Consider the following 23,155-nt stretch of genomic DNA (forward strand, 5'->3'; position numbering starts at 1 on the left):
TCCCCATGAAACAGGCAGTGACCTGCTCAGAAATGAGCAATTTAAATATCTGGGGTCAATGCTATCAGCCAATGGAGAACTCCATTATGAAATTACTTCAGGCATTAGCCCAACTTGAATGAAATCTAAAATTTACCGCAGTGTCATCCCCCGTGTCGCTTTATATGGTTCTGATGGTAGCCGACTAAAAAAGGCAATGAACTGCGTCTCGCAGTAATGGAGACGAAGATGCTAGTGACATAACACGCCTTAATCACATCCGAAATGAAGATATCCAGGAACTCCCCCATGCTATTATATTAACCTAGTATGCTGGTCCCAATCGTAGGTAAAGGAGAAGGGTTTGAGGCAACGTACTTTGTACTATCCTCAGTAAAGCAAAAATAAAATGCTGAGATCAGGGAAAGAGATAAGTAGAGTATAGTTTGAGTTATTCCACTATGCTAAATGCTACCTGATCTCTCTTGGTGACAGGTCCCGCGGCAGTCCGACCAAGAAAATGCATACGATGTCGTTAGAAACAACATAATCTGATTGAGTCACAAGCCTCGGAAAAATGCTAGGGCGTCCACCTCATTCGACGCGGCAGGACGGGCTCCGGTCCTGTTGAGAAATGGGCAAGGGTTCTAGACGTATGGACGGCGCCAGGACGTAAGTAAGTTAGTCCGAACAAAACAAATTCCTAACTGGAAAGACCGTGGAACTCGCAAGAGTCCTTCGGAAAAGGCGCATTGATATCTGCGCTCTGCAAAAAACCTGATGGTCTGGTGGTAAAAGCTGCGGCATTGAACGCGAACGCGGTAAAAATGGCTATAAACTTCTCTATTTTGGTAGCCCACACACTTAATATGGTGTTGGCATTGTCATCTCACATGGCATTAAGGAAGTTGAGCGATTTGATGATCGGCTGATGAAGCTCATCATTATATCAGCTGATTGCACTATTCACTTCTTCACCATCTACGTACTACAGACAGGTCGACCTGATGCCGAGAAAAATGCCTTCAGGAACCTTTTCGATGAAAAGACTTGTCACGTGCCTGCTGACGACTATATCATCATTGCCGACGACCTTAATGGTCATCTGTGTGAAAAGGTAGACGGTAACAGGTGCCATGAGGGGAAGGGGTTTGGAGTGTATAATCGATTTTGCGAACACCCATTACCTTGTACTTATGAATACATGGTTCATCAAACGATTTTCTCATCTTCCTACATTTTATAGTGGGAACAGTAAAACGCAAATCGACTGTATTCTCATAATACGCCACCATTTTACCACTGTCACTGATTGTAAAGCTGTTCCCTATGAGACCATGGCACCTCAACATCGACCGTTGATTGCCGTCCTGCGAATTAAGCCACCGATAAAACAACGTGAGGAATGCACTGGTCCGCCGCGCATTATATGGTGGCAATTTCGTGAGAAGAGAGAAGAAGTGATCTCGCTTACGCGATTACTAACCTTTACGAACGTGGAAGAATCGTGAAACCGCATGAAAGACACGATCCATAAAGCGGCCTCTGCAACTCGCGGGGTCACCAAGTCAGGTAAGCGGTACATGAACCGAGATACTTTACTTTGGAATGACGATGTTGAAATGAAGGTCCGTGAGAAGAAGTGCCTCTACCACAAATTTCTCGACGATAAAACATCGGTCAATTGGCAAATTTATAAGAATGCCCACCGGGAAGCAGTCGCTGTCACTCGAGCGAACCATTACAAAAACTTTTACGATAAACTGGACACTCAGGATGGCGAGGGAGGTCTGCATCGACTTGCCAAAAGCCGTAACGAACGCACACAGGATATCGAACACTTCTGATGCGTTAATGACAAGAATGGTACTTTGCTTACCAACCGTCAAGCTGCAACGGATAGATGGTGAGAACATTTCGAGCAGATTTTAACTGAAGAATTTGCTCATCCTCCACATTCATTGCTGACATTTGGAGAAGTTCCACCTGTCAGCGCAACTGGTGTTCAGAGGTGGCGGTGAGGAAGACGGGGCGGCAACTCTGTCGGCCAAACCAAAACCAAGTGGCCTCCATAGTGGTGGCACCGGGAGACGCTGCACTCACTTTGGTTTGCCGGCCGTGATGCAGTAGGCGAATGCTCCAAAGGCCTAATCAGGGCGATCAGACCCGAGTCTGCAAATTGGTCACGAAACCTTACCAGGGGTATACTGGTACCATGGGAACCGGGATAGCCCCTGGACTCTCATACTTCGGGTGAACTCCCGTTGTATGTGAGTGCAGCTTGGTTGTTTGCGGTTGGCGCCCCTGGTGGGAATTTCTTGGGGGTTCGCTTAAGCGAGGAGAGACCTTCGGGTCCCGGCGTGGTGTTGCGGGTGCCGTACTCCTTAGTTCGGTAGAGATTTAGATATCCACCAGTATGCATGCTAAGCCATGCACTTGGTATAGACTGGTATCGTTGCTGCTTGTCTCAGCTCTGATTGGGCTCACAAAACCAATCCGTGTCTTAAGAAGACCATGAGATTAAGTCGGAAGACAGTTGCTCACGCTAAACCCTCAAGGACTTAACTGTCAGCGCAACTGAAATCGAGGAGGCAATAAAATGAATGAAATTGGGGAAAGCCACAGGACCTGACGACATCGCATCTGAGCTCTGGAAAGTGAAGAGCTGGGACCCAACACTGTGGCTCAGTAAATTCTTTAATCGGGTTATTTAGGAATATATAATATATAATAAGAAGACCGCAGTGTCGTCTCCCCTGTCGCCTTATATGGTTCTGATGGTAGCCAACTATAAAAGACAATGAACTGTGTCTCGCGGTAATGGAGACGAAGATGCTCTGTTGGACTAGAAGCGTAACACGCCTTAATCACATCCGAAATGAAGATATCCGCGATCGATATGGGGTTGCATCGATCGTGGGAAAATTGCGAGAGAGGCGTCTGAGAATTCACTCGCCAAGATTGGTCTGAACATCGAAGATGGTTAACGACCAAAAAGCCGACCAAAACAACGGTGGCTGGAAGGTAGAGCCTCACAACTGCATCCAGACTGGGCAAATGACAAAACGAAATGGCGCAACTAATCGCGAGGAGTCATCCCCGCTTGTGAATGGAACAAAGGCTAAAGAAAAAAGAAGAAGAGCTTGGGCTTCTGAGTGACTTGGCGGCTAGTTTTGATATGCCGTCTCAACATAGCAACGCAGTAACAATATTGGTGTGTTACGCTCTCGACTGTTGAGCTGGGTTGTGCGTTCGTTTAAATATGGACTTCTTTATGTAACAATGCACACTGTCAGCCGTCAGATCCCAGCGGAAGATTATATTACTAAGAAGCCGAAGACCCAGAAACGCCTAACCGCGTTCTGCGTGCGTCGGCTCTTATGTGGTCGTTGATATATTTTCAAACCTTCAAACAGAACAGCGAAAGAGAATTTATCGCTGGCATTGGGCTTGGTGCCACCGCTGGCAGAAACATCGGCACCCAGATCCTGTCCATGAGATTGACAACCTTGGTTTCATTGGTCTTTTCAGTCAATTCTTCTTGCCCTTTTCTCCTAATCCAGAGTTGTTTGGCCAAGGTGCATGAGATTGGTGGGAGGGCACGCAAATGTCATCAACGTAATCGGGGTATTTGAGAGAAAACGTCATGGTCTATTAAACTCCTGTACGTGATTCAGATAAGGTAGCATGAAGCCTTGTCAGACTTCTTGTAGAACTCCAAATTTCTTCGAGATGTCGATGCAACAAGTGAAATGTAGTGTGGTAACAGCTATTATAAATATTTAGTATTGTTGTGCTGAGTCCTGAGATAAAGCGATCCTATTCTTTGGCGAGGTATACCATCATTCATTTCGGAATTAAAAAAAAAGGTTTCCTGGAATGCATCAAATATCACAGACATTCTCTTTACCAGCTGGAGATTAAAAATTCCTCCACAATATACTCTGTTTATTGTGGAAACCTACCAAAAGAGGTAGACATTATCGAACACATTCTGGGAGAATCAAGAACTTTATAAAGTTTGGAATGATATTGACGGGATGCCCTCAAGGTTTTTGCTTTCTCCAGTTTGAGTGGGAGAACGAAGACCCTTGGAGAATATTCCCTTCTTTTGTACTGTACACTTTGGTACTCTGGTTAGTTCTTTGGAAGTTCGATTAATGTTGATTACCACGGCGTGTGGAAGAGAAATGGTGTTCATAGGAAGAATAATTCATGATAGGATCAAAAGGTTTACATGCTGTATGCCTTACATTGATAGGATCAAAAGGTTCGTATGCTGTATGCCTTACATTGTCCTTATTGTTTCCGATGAACTAACACTGAGGGATGGGGCCTGAAAAGATGGCTCGACTGATTTCCTGATTCCCCTGGCCATCGTTAGACGTCCTCTGATAATATGATGTTCTTCTGCATGTGCAGAAATCATCTTAGCTATGAATCATCATTTACCCGCTGGAAGGAACCCTTTTGGTGTAGTAGCAGTGAAACCCAATCTAATATCCCAAAGTGTACATATTAGATGGATATTATTACATTTTTGGCAACCTACATGAGGATGGACGTTTCCGTAGTCTACATAAGGACGAAATATATGGGCGATACCATGACCGTTGTGGATAAAATCCAGCTCAATAGGTTATGGTGGGCGGGTCACTTAATTCGTACGGATGAGGATGATCCAGCCCGGAAAGTCTATAAGGGCAATATCTATGGTAGAAAAAGAAGACGAGGCAGACCCTGCCTGAGATGGAGCGATGGCGTAGGTCAGGACGCCAGACAGCTTTTAGGGATGTCGAATTGGTGGACCTCGGCGCAAAACCGGGATGTCTGGAGTTCTTTATTAACACAGGCCTAGACCGGATACCGGTTTTGCACCGTTGATGATGATGTTGAAGGAAAACTCGATAACGATGGTATTTATTGAAGCGAAGTATACGCCGCATGCAGTGATCCTTAGAAGAGGATTTTTAACAATTGGAGGGTACATTACAAATGGAATGACTGAAAATGGTTCACTTGCAAAGGTGTCAAACAGGATGCCCTTTAATTTGCATGAATGAATAAATGGATAAGTTCACATATGGTAAATCAGGAAATTTATTTTTCAGTTGGATATACGTTTTGAAAAGGAGGAAGGGTGGACTATGCACAAGGTGTGTGTAGTTCGAATTTTCACTTTGTGACCAACATGCAATATCTATTGAACGTTCCTAAAACTTTTAATGTTATAACAACCTCTTTTGTATATTTCCATTCCTGAGCTACAAAGTCTTCCTTCACAAACTTGGTGATAACTTCTTCAATTGTTATATTTGATATCTCGATCATTTTAATAAACGCACGGAAACCTATAGTGGCTGCTACGGAGGTTTCATCTTCTTCTGAAGCTTGTTCAGCGAGAATCTGGGCTATTAGCTCCTCGTGTCCTTCGCGTTCTACAAGCTGAACTAAGGCTGCCTGCGTTTCAGGATCTTTCAAAGTTGGAAATATATTCGCTTCATATAAATATGTTATTTCACTAATTTCAAGGCCATAGGTCAGTAAGACGCTGATGGTAGCTAGATCTCTTAGTGATTTCTCACCAGCCTTGAATATTTCTGTGTCAATTGTTTCGAGGATAGTTGTCACGTCCTCATGTTGGCTTATTTCTATGATGTCACTTTTGGTTATAGTCTTTTCAATGATTTTCAAATGAATTTCCTCCACCATTCGAATGACCTCCACTCTAAGGACTTTATTCTCAACACTTACAACGGGTATGATTTTTGGTTTTGGAGGTTTTTTCGTTTTCTTTGTTTTCTTGTCGTCCGACACTATTTCAATAGTAACTTCTTCTTGTTTGGGTCGTATTTCGACTGTGCTCTTGTGTAGTTTTGCCGCTTTTTGTGCTGCTTTCTTTGTCATGCGTTTTTTACCAACTTTCTTACTAACTGCTTCGCTTGCTATATCAACGGTTTCTGTGACTGCTTTAGCTGTTGCTAAACTAAATTTGGCACGACTTATATTCATGCCTATTTCATTTGTAGCTTTACAAGAATAATATCCAACAGTATTTTCCGTAACATTCAAAATTTCGCATGAACTCTTATTTTCTTCGGTTATGATGCGTATTTCATTTGAATCTCTCAATTGAGTAGTTCCGAACCACCATGTGATTTCTATAATCAATCGCTCATGATAACAGCAGTCTGTTGTATTACTTCAATGACAAAATTACAATTTAAAAGATTGGTTTATCCGCGGGAAGAATATCACCCATTACTGACCTCCTTCCAACGCTTTAGTCGGGGAGTTCAAAGAAAGTTCGTTACTGAGTGGGTGGACAATGCATGACAATATGCATGTAGTACACCCTTTTATTCTTATTTGTGGGTTGAAGTATCAGCCTACTATATTTAATAGTGTTAACCGACTGTCAAAGACAATGAACGGCGCCTTGCGGTAACGGAGACGAAAGTGTTTTGATTTTGGGGCCAGACAAGTACGCCTTGGGCAGGAAACAACGATAGAAGTTTAGCGTGCCCAAGAACCTCCGCAGCTCTTCCATTATCTTAGGATGCGGGAAGCTTGAAAGTGCTTGCGCCTTGTCTGGGTCGGCTCGGATTCCGTCAGGGGTAATGAAATGGCCGAGGAATCTCACCTGATTCTGGAGAAACATGCATTTGTCCACGTTTAGGACTAGTCCGGCCTCAAGGAGACGTTGGAAAATGCACTCGAGATGGGCCAAATGCTCAGACTCTGAGGAAGAAGCGACCAGAACATCATCCAGGTATATGAAACAAAAGTTAAAGTTTCGCAGGACTGAGTGGATGAACCTTTGAAAGGTTTGTGCCGCGTTGCACAGCCCAAAAGTCATCCGCGTGTACTCGGAAGAGGAAGGGTGGGCATATTGCTGGTATTGGCGATAGGCCCTGGCTAAGACCAAGGTCGAAAAGATACGGCAGTTTGCGATATGGTGTGCAAAGTCGTGGATGAGTGGTGTGGGGTGTTGGTCTGGAATAGTCTGGGCGTTTAGCCTTCGGTTGTCCCCAAAGGGGCACCATTCGCCGTTTGGCTTAGGGGGGAAGTGTGTTAGAACACTTCATTCAAGACTGTAACATACACTGTAGCAGGAAATGTGGTCAACATTGCGCTGTTGAATTAGTTCCTCCAATTCTCTCCGTGCTATAGCCAACTTCTGGGGTGGTGGGGGATGCACCTTTGAGAAGGTAGGGGAACCAGTGGTATTGATGTGGTGCAGAACTGATTTCGAGAGACTACATTCCGTAGTAATCTGGCTGAACTTTTGGAGGAGTGCCCGAACACGAGCGTCGGTGATGTCCTTCAAAAGTATGGAAAGGCGGTTAGTTGGGTGGGTCGAGATTCTCTGATGAAATAAGGCTGGTTGTGGGGTCTATAAGTGATCTGTTCTGCAAGTCCATTAGCAACCTATAGTGGCACAAGGACTGTGCGCCTAAAATAGGGAAGCCGACATCCGCCACGAAAACGTTCTACGCAGGCCAAGACTCACATCCATCTGCCTGTACTCGTAGGCATTTATTTGTGAGGAGTTTGCTGCTGCGAGTTTCAAATTTTATGGTATTAATCGGTGGTGCCGGGGCACGGGAAGAGCCGAACCTTTCGCGCCGGTATCCACAAGGTAGCTGCGCCTGTTGAGAGAGTCTTGAATCATGAGGCGATGCGGCGCTGCGTTCTGAGTGGCGTCGCCAGGACCCTCCGCGGATCTAGTTTTTTGTATAGATCGCGAAGTTACACGGTAGTATACATCTTGTAGCTTTATCTCCGAATCTACGGTGGAATCAACATATGCCTGGGTTCGTAGGTTGTCCAGTACACCGGCTAACCGATCGCCCTTTTCGGGTGGTGAACCGTGAGCGAGCTCGCGACCTACCAACCGAACGCTTAGCGTTCCACGTCGCTCTCATTTCGGCCATGCTTACAACAAGAGCGGCCATTTCACGTTTTAATGAGGTCAATTCCTCGGTGGGCTGCTTCATGGCAGATAATGTAGGGCGCGTGTGCACTTCGTATACTTTGTCAGTCGCGGCAGCTAGAGCCTCCAAAGAGTATGTAAAGCACGCGAGGGCCGCCTCGGTGTCTTCCGGAAGACGCCGCTGTCAGAGTGATTTTAGCAAATCGTCGTCCGTCTCATTTCACGAAGCAATTGGCTGGGGGTTCGATCGCCCAACGTTAAGCCTGCCAGAAAGTGATCCAGTTTTGCTGACTCACTTACTGACACACTTTTGATCAATTCGCTCTTGAGTTTAATATATGAGGCATCTTTGACTATGTAGGAGACGAGAACGATGGCCTCCTCATCTAAGCACACCACTGCGGGTTGCGTCTGTCAGCCTATAATTTGCCTTACAGACTCTCCTGCCCTTTGTTGTAAAAATATGCGCGCAGCGAGTCGATTTGGCGATGATGTTGTGCCGCCACCTCAAACCGCCCCTACCTCCGATGTCACAAGGCAGATTCATTCGCTCCACGGCCGACTTTGGATGATGCATTCGGAATTTGGACATAGTTGTCCGTTTTCCAGATCGGTCTTCGTCCACGGTAGTATTCCGAATGCATGAGCCAGTGAAGGGATGGTGATTACATTCAACGCGCCTATTTTATTCTTCCCCGAGAGATGTGATTTCTGCATCAGCTTAACATGTCGCAGGAATTCGGACAGCAGAGCATCCTTCAGATCAACAACTCGAGCATAAGAGTCCTGTAGGACATCGATTAGCCAGGTATGCGGGACGCTATCGAAAGGATTGGCATAATCGGTATAGCAACTAAAGAGGTTTCTTTTGCCTCTAGTTGTTTGTCCTATAACTACCGAGTCGATGAGTTGCTCTTTGCAAACCCTTGAGCTAACTCGGCAGCCCTTCTGCTTCTCGGCCAGAATGTTGTTGGTCTCGAGGTGCGCGTTGACCCTTCCACTGATAATGGACGTAATGAATTTGTAGAGAGTTGATAAGCAAGTAATCGGACTTGAGTCTGCGGGGTCCTGCACCGTGTCCTTCTTAGGGATAAGGTAAGTAATCTCCGCAGTGGGGAAGGGTGGAAATTCCTCCGGCCAACTCATGACCGTATTTATGCTGTGTGCCAACCGATTGTGTATGTTGGTAAATTTCTTATACTAGAAATTCTGCACCCAATCCAGACTTGGGTTCCTCCAGTTCTTCGAGCTGTTTATGGCTTGTTGAACTTTTTCTTCGGTAACATCCGCAAAAGTCATGTCAGGCGCATTGGCAGGGCGGGTGCCTTCGAGGGTGATTCACTCAGCGTGCTTGGCGGGTAAGCTGCAAAGTTCACTCCAATACTCTTTCGCTTCCGTCACCGTAAACTGCACTATCTGAACGCTCTATTGGGATTCGTTGAGAGATCTGAAAAAGTTCCGCTGGTTCCTCGCGTATGTTGCATTCTGGACACGTCTGGAGTGACTTTCGCCATATTGTCGCAACCGACTGCATATGACAAAAAGTTTCTGCTTTAGTGTTTTCACAATTTCAACTACGGGTGTCTCACTGGGGATGGCATAGTTTCTGTAAACCCTCTGCACTTTATTTCTCACCCGTCTGGTAGCATTGCCAGTGCTGATCTGGATCAGTCTAGCAATGTCCTGCCTTAGTGAGTCCCGCCGACGTTTCAGACAAATTTTCATGGTGGATCTCTTTGGTCACTCAAACCCATAACACGAAAGCGAATCTTCTGACCGTGCAATCTGATAGCCGCAACTGCACTACAATACACAAGTGATTGTAGTTGACATATCAGCACACAGCCGAGATGCAGTCTCATCATTGATTTGAGATAGAATTCCCGGAGTTGCTCGAGATGCATAGAGCCTAGGAATACCTGGTCTATGCAAAGGATCCATTTCCGAGAATTCTATACACGCTCTTTCGAAATCGTTCCGAACCTCAGCGGAAACCTCAGCTGGATGGTGGAGAAGTGTGCTTCGGCGAGTACTGAAACTGTTGTCTGCAGTGCAGCGTGGTGTTGTTGATGCCGCCGCCCTTGCCTCCATCGAGTCTCCCCGATGTCCTCAAGTCGAACACGGTTCCTGATGGTGGCCGAGATTGTGTCGCTGCGAGTAATAAAGCGGTACTGGTCTGCACAGTCACGTGCTCAGATTGGGGGAAACGCCCGACGAATCTCTGGTGCAATAAGGGGCGATGTTGTATCCACCCCCGCCGTTATTTCGTAGTAGGAGCGGATGATGAAGAGGTTCATTTTTTCAGTCCACTTTATCCGCTGCCTACGCGAACCTGCTGAAGTGGTCGCTACAGATTGTGGCGAAACAGATATAGCAGGCGGAACTGGGGTGTCTGGAGTTCCTTATTAAGGCAGGCCTATATGGATACCGGTTGTTGTGCCGCTGATGATAATATAAATATTTACGGTAGAGCCGGTAAATACGATTGAAGGATAATATCGAAAACCAATCTTTTCAATTGCAATTTTGTCACAATTTTCGGTATTTTAGCTTGGTTTACCTGGAGTTGGGTTACCCGAAAATTGACATTCAAATTTGACACTTTCTCCGATTGCTGCTCTGGAATCTTTGATCTCTATGATAAACGAAGGTGTGCATTTCGCAGCTGAAATTTCATTAGTAAGTAAAATATAGCGTTAATAATGTAGCTCCTTGTGTAAAGGACCAACAAATTATATCGACGTATACACAGGTACACTGTACTTACATTCATAGTTATGAAGGGGGATACACTTACTGATTGATCACGTGGATTCGAGACATAAAATTATTACCAAAAGATTGATTAGTGACGACACAATTTGACACGAAAATCACCACTGCATATCTGGTTAGAATAAAATAGTTCACTCTTCTTTAAGGGTATCTAACTTCTCTAAATCTAAATATCTGTTACTTCTGCGTAACCTTGGTTGTTATTGGGTTATTTTCCACAAAATATTATTCAATGAAATTTAGAATTTTGTGTGTTAGGTCAAACGGAAACGGAAATTCCAATAAAATTAACCAATGATTCTGTTTTGATGGCGTATATACTTTTTGTCCTACTTCCCTATCATCTAAAAACCTAAGTTCAATTTATAATTATAACATAAATTACATTTAACATGTACATACGAAGACAGAACTTAGTTTCACTTTTTTTTTTGTAGAAGATATCAATAAAGATCTTACCTTTCAGCGCTTCTTGCATTTCTTCCATATGCGTGACCCATTCTGGCTTTCGGTATTGCTTAGTTCCATAGATTTCTAGATATGAAAATATAAGAAAATCTTATTGATATAAAGATATTCAGTGAATTTTCGATTAATATAAAATGACAATTTTTCGCTAAAATATAAAATATGAATGGGTGTAATCTTTGGGATAGGGTCAGGAAGGAGAAAGCTGCAACTGAAAGAATAAATTCTTATTACTCGTGTCCTGAAAATAGAGATATATTGACAGAAAAAATCCAAACCAGAACGAGATACCTTCAACCGAAAGTTCAGTTGTTGTTACTGCTACTCCAAGAGGGTTATATGCTTCAAAGCTGATAGTGCCGGTGTCATCAGGATACACGTTATTAATTACTAACACTGATGTTCCATCTTCAAAGTTTTCAATTTGGTATTCCTCAGACGCTTGTAAAACTTCACCGTCTTTCAACCATTTAACTTTAGGTTTAGGTTTACCAATAACTTTGACCTCGAATTTCGTAAGTTCACCCTGTTGGGGTGTTACCTGGGTCGGTAGTTTTTGGATTATTTTCGGTGCGAAATCGCATATTGTTTGTTCGTCAATCGAAAGTGTCTAAAGTTAAAGATAAATATTTTGAGTTAAAGATAAATGTTGGAGTTGTACTTGTATCTACGCTACCTTATCTAGTAAATCTTCTTCAGATGCCGTTTGACCGGTGATTTCAGAATCGGGGAAATATTCATAAGCTGAAAGTAGAAGGTTAGAAGCTCTGTCAATAAACATGTAATACTCTGCAAGTGATCTTGTTAGTTATAATTAGAGACTTAAATGAGCTGACACTGCTTCATTCATTCCTGTAAGCGAATTGTTATGCTGAGTGATGACCAAGGCAATGCTCATTTTGGCATGTTGGTTCAAAATTCCATTGGGTGGGTACTTTTTGGGATTGCAATGGCATATTGAAATTCCAATAAAGGCATGAGTAGGCCAAGGGCATTTTTAACATGTTCAGATTCAGATTGTTAGCCTTCGATAATGATTTGACAGAAGTAAGTGATGCTATTCCTCAGAGAGAAGAGATTATGCAAGCGTAGACTAAAAGGCCGGAAAAACACATGCGGAGAGTCTAGACTACATACATAATTGAAGAAGGATATAAAGATTATTTTCGGAAATATATGAATTTTATCACTAATGAGGTTAAAGTGAGAACAAAATGATGGTAAAATGGACCTACTCAGAAGGTTGCATTTTAAAGTTTGACAGATTGACAGAGACAATATTAAACGATACTGTAGACTGTCGCTGCAGACATATCAATAAATAGGATTGTGTCCCTTTCAATATGATTATAGGATATTTGCATTGAATATGCATAGCTACAAAGGTCCCCTGTAATAATTTCGGTGGTTTTGTGGTAGGTTCATTGAGCTGTTTTATGTGGGGTTTGATGATGATGTTGAGGATCAAAAGTTGAACTTGAGGGAATTGGATGCACATTTGAAATTATTTCTGTACAAATATTTGATCATCATCATCAACGGCGCAACAACCGGTATCCGGTCTAGGCCTGCCTTAATAAGGACCTCCAGATAGATTTCGTCGTTATGTAGGGTACGGAATCGTCCATCCTCATGTAGGGTGCCAAAAATTCTTCGGAGGATTCTTCTCTCGAACGCGGCCAAGAGTTTGCAGTTTTTTCTTGCTAAGGACCCAAGTCTCCGAGGAATACATGAGGACTGGCGAGATCATTGTCTTGTAGAGTAAGGGCTTTGACCCTATGGTGTGCGGCTGATAAGGTGCATGAGCTGCACGCGCGTCCCACGATAGCGGCCGTTCAGCAGCATTCAGAAGAAATAAGCGAGGTGAAGCGCGAGATGACCGCTTTTGTGGCCAGCATGGCGGAAATGAGGGCAACGCTGGACACTCAGCGTTCGGGCGGCAGGTCGCGAACTCGCTCGCGGTTGGGCGATCGGGTAGCGGGTCGTCAGGACAACCTACGGACTCAAGCATTTTTTGGTACCATCGTAGATTCGGCGAAAAAGCTGCCAAATGTACGCTCCCATGTAAGTTCGCGCCTATCACAATAAACTAGGTCCGCGCGAGGTACTGGCGATGGCCACCCAGGACGCAGCGCCACGTCGCCTAACAATTTCTGACTCTCGCAGCAGGCGCAGTTATCTAGTTGATACTGGTGCGAAGGTTTCGGTTCTTCCCGTACCCCGGAACCCCGGTTATTCCCACAACCTTCCTCGGAGTGAGTCGTCGCTTGCGTATGACGTTTCTGTGACGATTCATCCTGGCGGATGTCAGCTTCCCCATTTTAGGCGGAGACTTCTTGTGTCACTATGGGTTGCTACTGGGCTTGCAGAACAGATCCCTTATAGATTCCACAACTAATCTTAAGTCATCAGGCAAAATCTCATCACACCCCAACAACAATCTTTTCGTACTTTTGGAGGACATTACAGACTCTCGTGTTCGGGCAGTCCTCCAAAAGTTCAGCCAGATTACTACCGAATGTAGTCTTTCTAAACCAGTGAAGCACAATATGCAGCATCACGTTAACACCACTGGTTCCCCTATCTTCTCAAAGGTACGTCCTCTACCACCCCAGGAGCTGGCTATTGCACGGAAAGAATTCGAGCAACTTATCCAACAGGGTATCTGCAGACCTTCAGACAGCTGTTGGTGTTCCCCACTCCATATCGTCCCTAAGCCAAACGGCGAATGACGCCCCTGTGGGGATTATAGAAGGCTAAACGCACAGACTGATCCGGACCGACATCTCATTCCATTTATCCACGACTTTGCACAGCACCTCGCAAACTGCCACAGTTTTCGGCCTTGGATTAAGCCAAGGCGTATCATCAAATCCCTGTAGCTCCAGAAGATATTCCAAAGACGGCAATATGCACAGCCCTTGGTTTCTTCGAGTTCACGCGAATGACTTTTGGGTTGTGCAATGCGGCACAAACCTTTCAAAGGTTCATCCACTCGGTTCTGCGAAACCTCGACTTCTGTTTCGTGTATTTGGATGATGTTTTGGTCGCTTCTTCCTCAGAGTCTGAGGATTTCGCCCATCTTGGGTGCATTTTTCAATGTCCCCTTCAAGCCGGTTTAGTCCTAAACGTTGATAAATGCAAGTTCCTCCAAACACAGGTGAGATTCCTCGGCCACTCCATTTCCCCTGACGGAATACCGCTCGATCCAGACAAGGTGCAAGCGATCACAAGCTTCCCGCGTCCGAAATCTGTGAAGGAGTTAAGGAGGTTCTTCTTCTATCGTCGTTTCCTGCCCAAGGCCCCCAAAACAAGTCCGTTTTGAACGCGTACTTGTCCGGCCCCGAAACAAAAGACACATGAGAGATTGTGTGGTCTGAAGAGGCTGTCTGCGCGTTTGATAAATCCCGACAAGAACTGGCTGACGCTACGCTCTTGGCATTTCCTCAACAAGGTGCACCCCTAGCTGTTTTTGTTGATGCTTCTGACATTGCAGTAGGCGCTGCTCTTCATGAAAATGTGAATCAAATCTGGCAGCCGTTGAGCTTCTTCTCTAAACAGTTGAACCCCGCTCAACGGAACTACAGCACCAGCGTACTTGAGCATCAAATACTTTCGTTTCTCCCTAGAAGGCAGGTCATGCACAGTGTTCGCGGACCACAAGCCTCTCACGTATGCTTTAAAACAAAAGCCCGACAAAGCGTCCCTTCGTCAGCTTCGACATCTGAGCTTTATAAGCCAGTTCACGTCTGACATACAGCACGTATCCGGCAGGGACAACATATTTGCTGACGTTTTGTCACGTATCTCCGAAGTAAACATCCCTGCCGCACTCGATTTCTCGGCTATCGCCAAGGCGCAGGAGGATGATGCAGTGCTTCAGAGCCTCAAATCCAACCCCAAATACAAATTTCGGGAGTTGCCCATCTTCGACTGGAACCTCTCTCTCTGCTGCGAGTACTCGGAAAAGGGACCCTGACCATACATTCCGGCCACCTTTCGTAAGGAACTGTTCTATGCAGTTCACGATTTAGCGCATTCTGGCATCAGGACAACAAATCGGTTTGTCATAGAAAAATACTTCTGGTCCTCCATGAATCAGGACGTCAACTCCTAGACGAGAGAGTGCATCGCATACCAGAAGTGTAAGGTCACCAGGCATGTAAGAAAAGAAGTGGGCTCATTTCCACGCACTACCAAGCGATTCCACACAATACACCTCGATATCTTAGGCCCTTTGGGAGACTCGCACGGTTTCAAGTATGGCCTCACAATCATCGACAGGTTTACCCGGCGGCCTGAACCAATACCGTAATGTCCTTCATGGCGCAATCTTGTGCCGAAGCCCTCTCTCGAGAGTGGATCCTTCGCTTTGGGGTCCCTGCAGTGATTATCATTGACCAGGGAATGCAATTTGAGTCCACTTCGGAGTTAGGCAAACTCCTGGGATTATAACGCCAGCGGACTATTGCATACCATCCGCATTCCGTTGGGATGCTAGGGCGGTGGCACCGGACGCTGAAATCCGCCATCATGGCCCGCGACGATTCGTCCTGGACTCAAGTCTTGCCTCTCGTCCTACTTGGCCTCCGAACAACCCGCTGAGAGGAATTTGCTGCCAGCCCCGCGGGGCACGGATGTCCTGGTCAGGACAGACACTATGCCAACGAGATAGTGATCCGAGTCTATATCGGCCCGCCCTCTATGTGTTCTGACATTCATCAAGGCTGAGAGGTGGCGGCGTTCGATCAATACGTGGTCAATTTGGTTGAAAGTGGTCCCGTCTGGAGAGGCCCACATATGTTTGTGAACCGCTTTCTGCAGTCTCCATTGTAGGGGCGTGGACGTTTATGAGGTTTATATTTCTAAACTTGCGTCGCAAACGCAGAGTGCATAGCCGTTCGCTTATATTTTCAAAGCCGATGACAGTAGGTTTCATTTTTTGGCTGGCTAAGAAACCTACTCCGGGCACATGGTTTACTCTTCTCCAGGAAACCAGTCCATCGGACCTCTTGCAACGCCGTTACATCAACCTTATATTGGGATAGGGTATCGGCTAGCTGCTGAGCAGCATTCGGTCTGTACAGGGAGCGCAGGTTCTATAAGAAAATGCGCAAATCGTTAATCCGTTGTCGTTGGCGGGTTCGTCGTTGGATCATCATTCTGTCCGAGGCTCCTTCCGTGGCTTCGTAACATGGGTGTTCCGTGTAGGATTGTCAGCCCTACGCAACCCCCCCACCTGAAGGACCAGTTGGTACATTTTGTCCCGTTTGTAGGCGCGGGAGACTCGCCTTTATCCTTCACCGTCTGCAGTTTTTCATGTAGAAAAAACTTTCAGCGATCACCACGTGGAGGTGGAGATAGGGTTTGGTAGTAGAATTTTTGGTGCCAGTTCAGTAGGCATATCACAGGTTTTATGCTCCATCTTGGGTGCCAATCCACATTTCGCCCTGGGACCTATACTACCCTTTGACCGCGTCGAAATGTGGAGACGGCTATAGCGATTAACACCAAATTTGGTGGAAGGGTGGAAACTGTGAACGATCACGCATACAGTGGGTTACATCCTTCTACGTTGAATTTAAGGGGGGGGGGGGGGTCCTCATACATGCAAAAGGACGGTGTAAATTGTTTTTTTACCAAATATAATCATGTGGGGTATCAAATGAAAGGTCTCCATTAGTACTTTCCGAAGCGGTACCTAGTTTTGACGTTAGCTGAAAAGGGGGGGGGGGGGGAGTGCGGGTGGTCGAAAGTGATCATTTTTTTAACGGACCCATTCTCAGAAACTATCAAACCGAAAAATCTGAAAAAAATCAGGAGGCTGTCACTATATGGTGCCTAGGCTCCGAAATACCCTCCGACATCTGTTCAAATAAAGTTAATAAAAGTACACAACTATAATTTTTAGTAATTGGCAGGAAAACTCCCCTTAAGTTCAACCCAGGATCATGAATCAATGTAGGCTATAGTATGGAGCATGATCCTGTCAACTTTGGTGGAAATCGCACTATTACTAACAAAGTTTAACCTGTCATGGATGATTTTGAATGTTAATACCACGTGAAAGTGGATATTCTCACGTGCTAGGTTCTAATGGGACAGATGCATACTTAAATCGCTTTATTAAAGAAATACACAAAACCTTTCATACCTGAAGCCTCCAGCTTCCGGTTTCCCGACTTGTTAATATGGAAAGTGTCTCTTCTATCGGTGCCTAAGGGAACTAAGGCACAGTTAACGAGCCAGTTGGACAAATCAGATTAAGTATAAAGTTACCACATAAAAATTAGTGATTTCACTTGAAAACATGCATGTTAATAACAGCTACGCTGGAATTATTTAGCATGAGAAACAGTTACTCATCTTTTTCAGTATTTGCTTAGTTAATTTTTGGTCTAATACGTGCAAACGAAAGGTTATAATTATAAGATAAGATAAATAGATAATTTCTGTGTGCTTTAAGTGAATTTCTAGTGTTGACAGTAAATGGTATATGCAGAATTGTGTACTGTATACCTTGGATATTAACTGGGGCCTCTGTGATGGCTTCGCCAACTTTATTCGTAGCTTTGCATACATATTGACCAGCTTCCTCGGGGAATGCTTCAGTTATAGTTAAACTGCAAACACCATGAGTGTCTTGTGAAATGATAGTGTCCTTGGTTTCTTCAATTTTACGCCCATTATAGAACCACTCAACCTTTGGAGTGGGAATACCGATGACTTTACAAGTAAGTGATAACTGCTCGCCATCCATGACATTGACAGGTTCCAATAGTTCAACGAAGCTTGGTGATACGAATTCTTTAACTTCTTCAATCTCTGGAACGTCTTCAATGAGGTTAATTGAAGCCGTTGATGTAACTGATCCGGCCACGTTCTCAGCGCGACACGTGTACGGACCAAGTTGATCTCTTTTGAATGATTCGATTATAAGTATTGATTTATTCTCTTTTGTGACAATTTTGGTTTCATGAGAGCTTTTTATTGGCGTTGAACGAACGAACCACTGGAAGGATGAAGTTGGAAATGAGTCTACTGTCGCCTCAATGATGACCACTTCATTTTCAGAGACGAATTTCGGTTGTAAAGGTTCGATGAAATGTGGTGGTTTCACCTCATTGGCGTCGGCCATATCAGAAACTACAACCGAGCCAGATGACTTTGCTTCACCAACTTTATTGACAGCTGAGATTTCATATTTGCCGGAACGTTTGCGATTCATATTTATGATTTTCAATGTACTGACACCCTCTTCTGTTGTCACTGTTACCTCCTCGTTCAAAATTATTTCCTTTCCGTTTTTGTACCATTTGATTTCAGGCGTTGGGTAACCATCGTATTTAGACTCGAATATAAGAGTTGAACCAGTTGGCACAACTTGCGCATTAAGCGGTGTCACTGACGGAGCCTTTAATACTTCCTTTGGTTGCAATGCCCTATCCATGGACATAAGTATATTAGCATTGCCTATGGCTTTTCCAAACTGGTTTTCAGCTTGTATGGTGTATACAGTCGCTTCGTTCGGCGTTGGGTTTATTACTTCTAAGATGGCTGTACCCATTTCTTCATCATAGAAACTCTGCACTGTTTCAGTTGGAATAACTTCTTCTATTCCCCTAAGCCATTTGACTTTGGGCTTTGGTTTTCCATAAACTTGGCATGTTATAGTGGCTTTGTTTTCTTCAGTGTTGAATTCGATTTGTAATGGTTTGACAAATGCTGGAGCTATTCCTTTTTCTTTTTCTATAAAATGTCACGTGTAAAAAGTGTAAAACTTGTATTAGACTATGTTGGATGTGTTAAAATTGAGTTTAAATTTAATAATAATGAGCCCAATATATAGAGAAAATGTTAAAAGTCATTTCAGTAACCTTCGAAATTAAGGGTTGACACCGAAAGGAAGGAACTCAAAGAATGGCATTTCACCTAGTCAGAACAGTACCATGATTTCAACACAATGACTTCAATCGAGAGAAAACACAGGGGTTGAATATTTATTTACATTTCCCTCAACCTACGCCTAGTTTAAATGATGTGCTATCCTTCTATGGATATACATAGTATAGCCATAAGTTCTGTTAGTCGATGCGTATAGCGAAAAATGTAAGGCCGCCGACACTGGCAACGCTGCGCACGGAGAGTACCTAACTATACCCCACTTCTGTCAGACTTTCAGGTTCCGAAGGTCAGTAGCGCTTGAACGATAACACGATGAAGTTCTGTAACTTCGCGATTATTGCGTTGCATCAATGTGGGAATACGCCGAAAAAGATTCATAGTTTGTTAAAAAAGCTGGCGGTAAACGAACGATTTGTTTTTTGGACATAAGCTCGATACCGCGAAACAGCTGATGTGGTTAACAGGCCGCGGGAGTGGCGCCCGCGCTCCGAACGTCGCCCGAGGAGGCTGCTTGCGATCGAACTTACACCGATTTGGAGAGTTTGAAGGCCAGGATCGTGTTTGCAACTCGAGACTTGCCGCTTCATACGTGAAGCGATCGTTGCATGGCCTCACAGATTTCGGACCTGTATAGCTGCTAGCGGCGGCCATTTTGAATAATTTTTTTTCGTTCGAAAGCTTTTCTAATGATATACTTTTTGATTGATTTGGTTTATTATAATACTTCGCGAGAAATAAAGATTTGACAGAACTTATGGCTATACTATGTATGTATATGCGTATGTACATATGTACAGGGTAGAATGCATTAAAATCATGGAGCCATAAATTGCCTTTACTGAATGCAGGGCAGTAAGATGTTCTACAAAGTGGGAAGGTAGACTAAAATTTATTTATTTATTTATTTAATGAGGACAATACACAGAAAACCAATTCCTTATTACATATTGTCCTCAGAGGGAGGAGCAAGTGAATGGCTTATTTTATGCTTAAAACTATGGAAGAGAGTCAAAGGACCCAAGCTGGAGGGCGTTGTAGGACCGGCATAGCCTCGGGATCGGAGAGTGGAAGTAAATCTTGAGCTCCGCGAAGGGTACATCAAAAATGTCCGCACTACGTGTATTATGAGACGGGGCGATACGGAGAGTAATATCCGAGTTGGCCTCGCAGTCCAACAGAGATTTGCAGAGTTTGAAAAGAGTAAACATATCAAGGAAGATACGGTGTCGCTGCAGGAAGGGGAGATTGAGGGTGGGAGTCGTGACGGATAATCAACCTGTGGAAGGTTCTTTTTGTAAAAGAGAGTCCGGGTCAATTTGCGTTGTACAACTTCAAAAGCGCGGCGGTCACGATTGCGGGAGGGAGACCAGACTACACAGCAATATTCAAGAATGATTCTGACAAGGGAATAGAAGAGTGTTATGGAGGGCTGAATTGAGGTAAAGTCGGAGAAGGAACGTAGGATAAAACCAGATATTTTGGAAGCTCTATTGATGATGTCAACGGAGTGGGAGTTGAAACGAAGTTTGTCGTCGAATATTACACCATGGTCTTTGAAAGAGGTCAGTAGTGAAAGGGGTTGCCCACTGAGAAAATAGGAAAAGGATGGTGGGGAAGGGAATAGCACAACGAGTGGCATTTGTTGACATTCAGTGTCAGCTTGTTGATCGAACACCAATGGACTTAATTATCAAGGTTGGACTATAAGAGAGCGCAGTCCAACGGAGACGAAACAGAGGCAAATAATCTAAGGTCGTCTGCGTACAGCAAATCCGGGCAGGTAAGGATGGAGGCGAGGTCATTGACAAAAAACAGGAAGAGTAGCGGGCCAAGTATAGAGCCTTGGGGAACACTACAGGAAGGCGAGAAACAACGAGATGAGTAGCCATGAAAAGAAATTTTGCAGGAACGGTATGAGAGATAGAAGGAAAGCCAGGAGATAACAGAGGGAGGGAAGTCTAGCAATGAAAGTTGACAGGGGAGAATGTTATGGTCGATGGTATCAAAGGCTTTGGAGAAATCGGTATAAATGGCATGTACCTCCTGTCGTGAATTAAAGCATTCAGCAACAACTGATAGAAGAAGGGAGAGATTGAGTGGGATTATGAGAATTGCAAGCGTGAGATCAAAAGGGCTTTAAGTTACCGCGGGCAAGGGCGGAAAAGAGCATCGTCCAACCATCACAAAACCATTAAATAATTAGAAGAGAAACCCGGCTTCTTCTTACCAGCAGACAAAGGAAACGCTGTGGTCATCATGGACAAAGGAGCAGACGACGAATTATAATAGTATGCCAAAAATTAGAAGAAGGTAAGTTTCACGTCATCAGGAAGGTCCCTCTGCTAGACTTCGCTAAAAGAGTAGAAAAGGCGCTGGCTGAATGCAAACCTATTATTAAGAAAGCTGCCGAATTGAGAATGCCTAACCCATCTCTGCTCAGAATCAAATCAAATTTGTTGAATTTCAATGTGGAAACTCAACGGTTGATAAAATATATTATATAAAGCAGTAATTAGAGAAGTGCTAGGAATATAACTTTGATATCACATCAAATTTTCCCTGACTTCAAACGAGCATGGGGGGAGGGGGGGATGGTATTTTGTTGCTCGGTACTGCACAAAATATTGTCTGAGATTGAAGTTTCAGCGAAACTGATTAGACTTACCAGGGCAGAGGCAAATCGTTAGGTACTGCCTCATCTCTGCCCTGGGCGCAGCGTAACCGAAGCGGCGGCCAGATGTTGAATGCTCTTTTGTTACTTCGCTGTCTATGACATGACTGCGAATTGTATTGAGCCGAAATCCTTCCATACTTTCGGCCAAAGCTTGGCCAGAGCTGAACATATTTTGTTTAAGGATTGAGGGATCCTAGGTCCGTATCCACTTGATGTCGGACCGGACCAAATGGGAAGCAACTTGCTCCCTCTTTTTTTTTTTGGTCCACGGGTCCCTCGTGTAGGGCTTAGCACCCAAAGCTTCAAAAATATTAGGCGAAGACGGCTTTACGGTTTCTTACCTGTCGCGTTCTGCGAATTATATAAAGCCGCTTCGGTGACGCTGCTCCTAGGGCAGAGGCGAGGTATTGTCTGGCGGTTTGCCTTTGCCCTGGTAAGAAACCGTAAAGCGGTCTTCGCCGAATATTTTTGAAGTTTAGGAAGCTAAGCCCTAAACGAGGGGTCCGTGAATCAAAAAAAGCGGGAGTAAGTTGCTTCCCATTTGGTCCGGTCCGACATCAAGTGGATACGGACCTAGGATCCCTCAATCCTTAAACAAAATATGATTTATTTATGAGGTTTATCAGAATGACAGCGGCAGCGACACGTGGGCGATGAACCAGGTTGAAGAGTAAAAAATCAATGCTTTCGAACGTCGAGCTCTCAGGAGAATCTTAGGCCTAGTAAGGGTGGACATTGGATTGTGAATGAGATACAGCAGTGAGTTGTATCTATTATATAACGGGCGAAACTCTGCTATTCGTAATAATATTTGTCAGCTCCAGTGGGCAGACCATGTAGAGGGTATTGACGGCACTCAAACGCAAGATGGAAAGGAAACGACCGACAGAAAAGTCCCGAACCAAATGAGGAGACTCAGTGGATAATGAAAGGTACATGCTGCTCGGTTTCCGAAATTGGAGGATGCGGCCTTTGCCTCGAGAAGAGTATAGACGAAGGCTTTGAGAGACCAGGGATCGAAATCGGACCTTAGACTATAGAAGAAGAGGAATGCCAAAATCGTCTGAAAATCTTGAAGCGTTTTTTTGCAGCATCCGGGGCAAAGAAATGAAACTCACGATTAGTGGTATATAGGTAAGCGGGAAGTTGGTGGGTGAGGGTGGGGGAGGGGAAGGGGAAGCAGGTATTGGGTTATTACTCAGAGCTTTGTGTGGGCGGTAAGGAAATATATTGTAGAGCTAATGGCTGCTCCTGGCAAATAGAAGTCATCGCAGATAAATGTCTCACTAAAAAAAAATTTGAATACCAAACTACATATAATATGCAGCAGGAGTCCTCTGAGGAAGTACACAGCGTTTATCAAGGCGTCTTATACCGGTGAAACATTATGCGTCTACTGAGTTGCTGTAGGAATTTCG

At 44.5% G+C, this 23,155-nt stretch overlaps 1 protein-coding gene across 1 annotated transcript in view; it reads right to left on the minus strand.

Moving 5' to 3' along the window:
- The window catches only part of LOC119647649 (titin-like), a 448,809-nt gene that overhangs the window by 76,225 nt on the left and 349,429 nt on the right, over window positions 1-23,155 (minus strand). The window contains 5 exon segments of the mRNA XM_038048710.1: window positions 5,218-6,170; window positions 11,150-11,224; window positions 11,450-11,768; window positions 11,835-11,902; window positions 17,678-18,907. Coding sequence (XP_037904638.1) covers window positions 5,218-6,170; window positions 11,150-11,224; window positions 11,450-11,768; window positions 11,835-11,902; window positions 17,678-18,907 — 2,645 coding nt within the window.

Source organism: Hermetia illucens, chromosome 2 (assembly GCF_905115235.1).
Source record: "Hermetia illucens chromosome 2, iHerIll2.2.curated.20191125, whole genome shotgun sequence".
Classification (NCBI taxonomy): domain Eukaryota; kingdom Metazoa; phylum Arthropoda; class Insecta; order Diptera; family Stratiomyidae; genus Hermetia; species Hermetia illucens.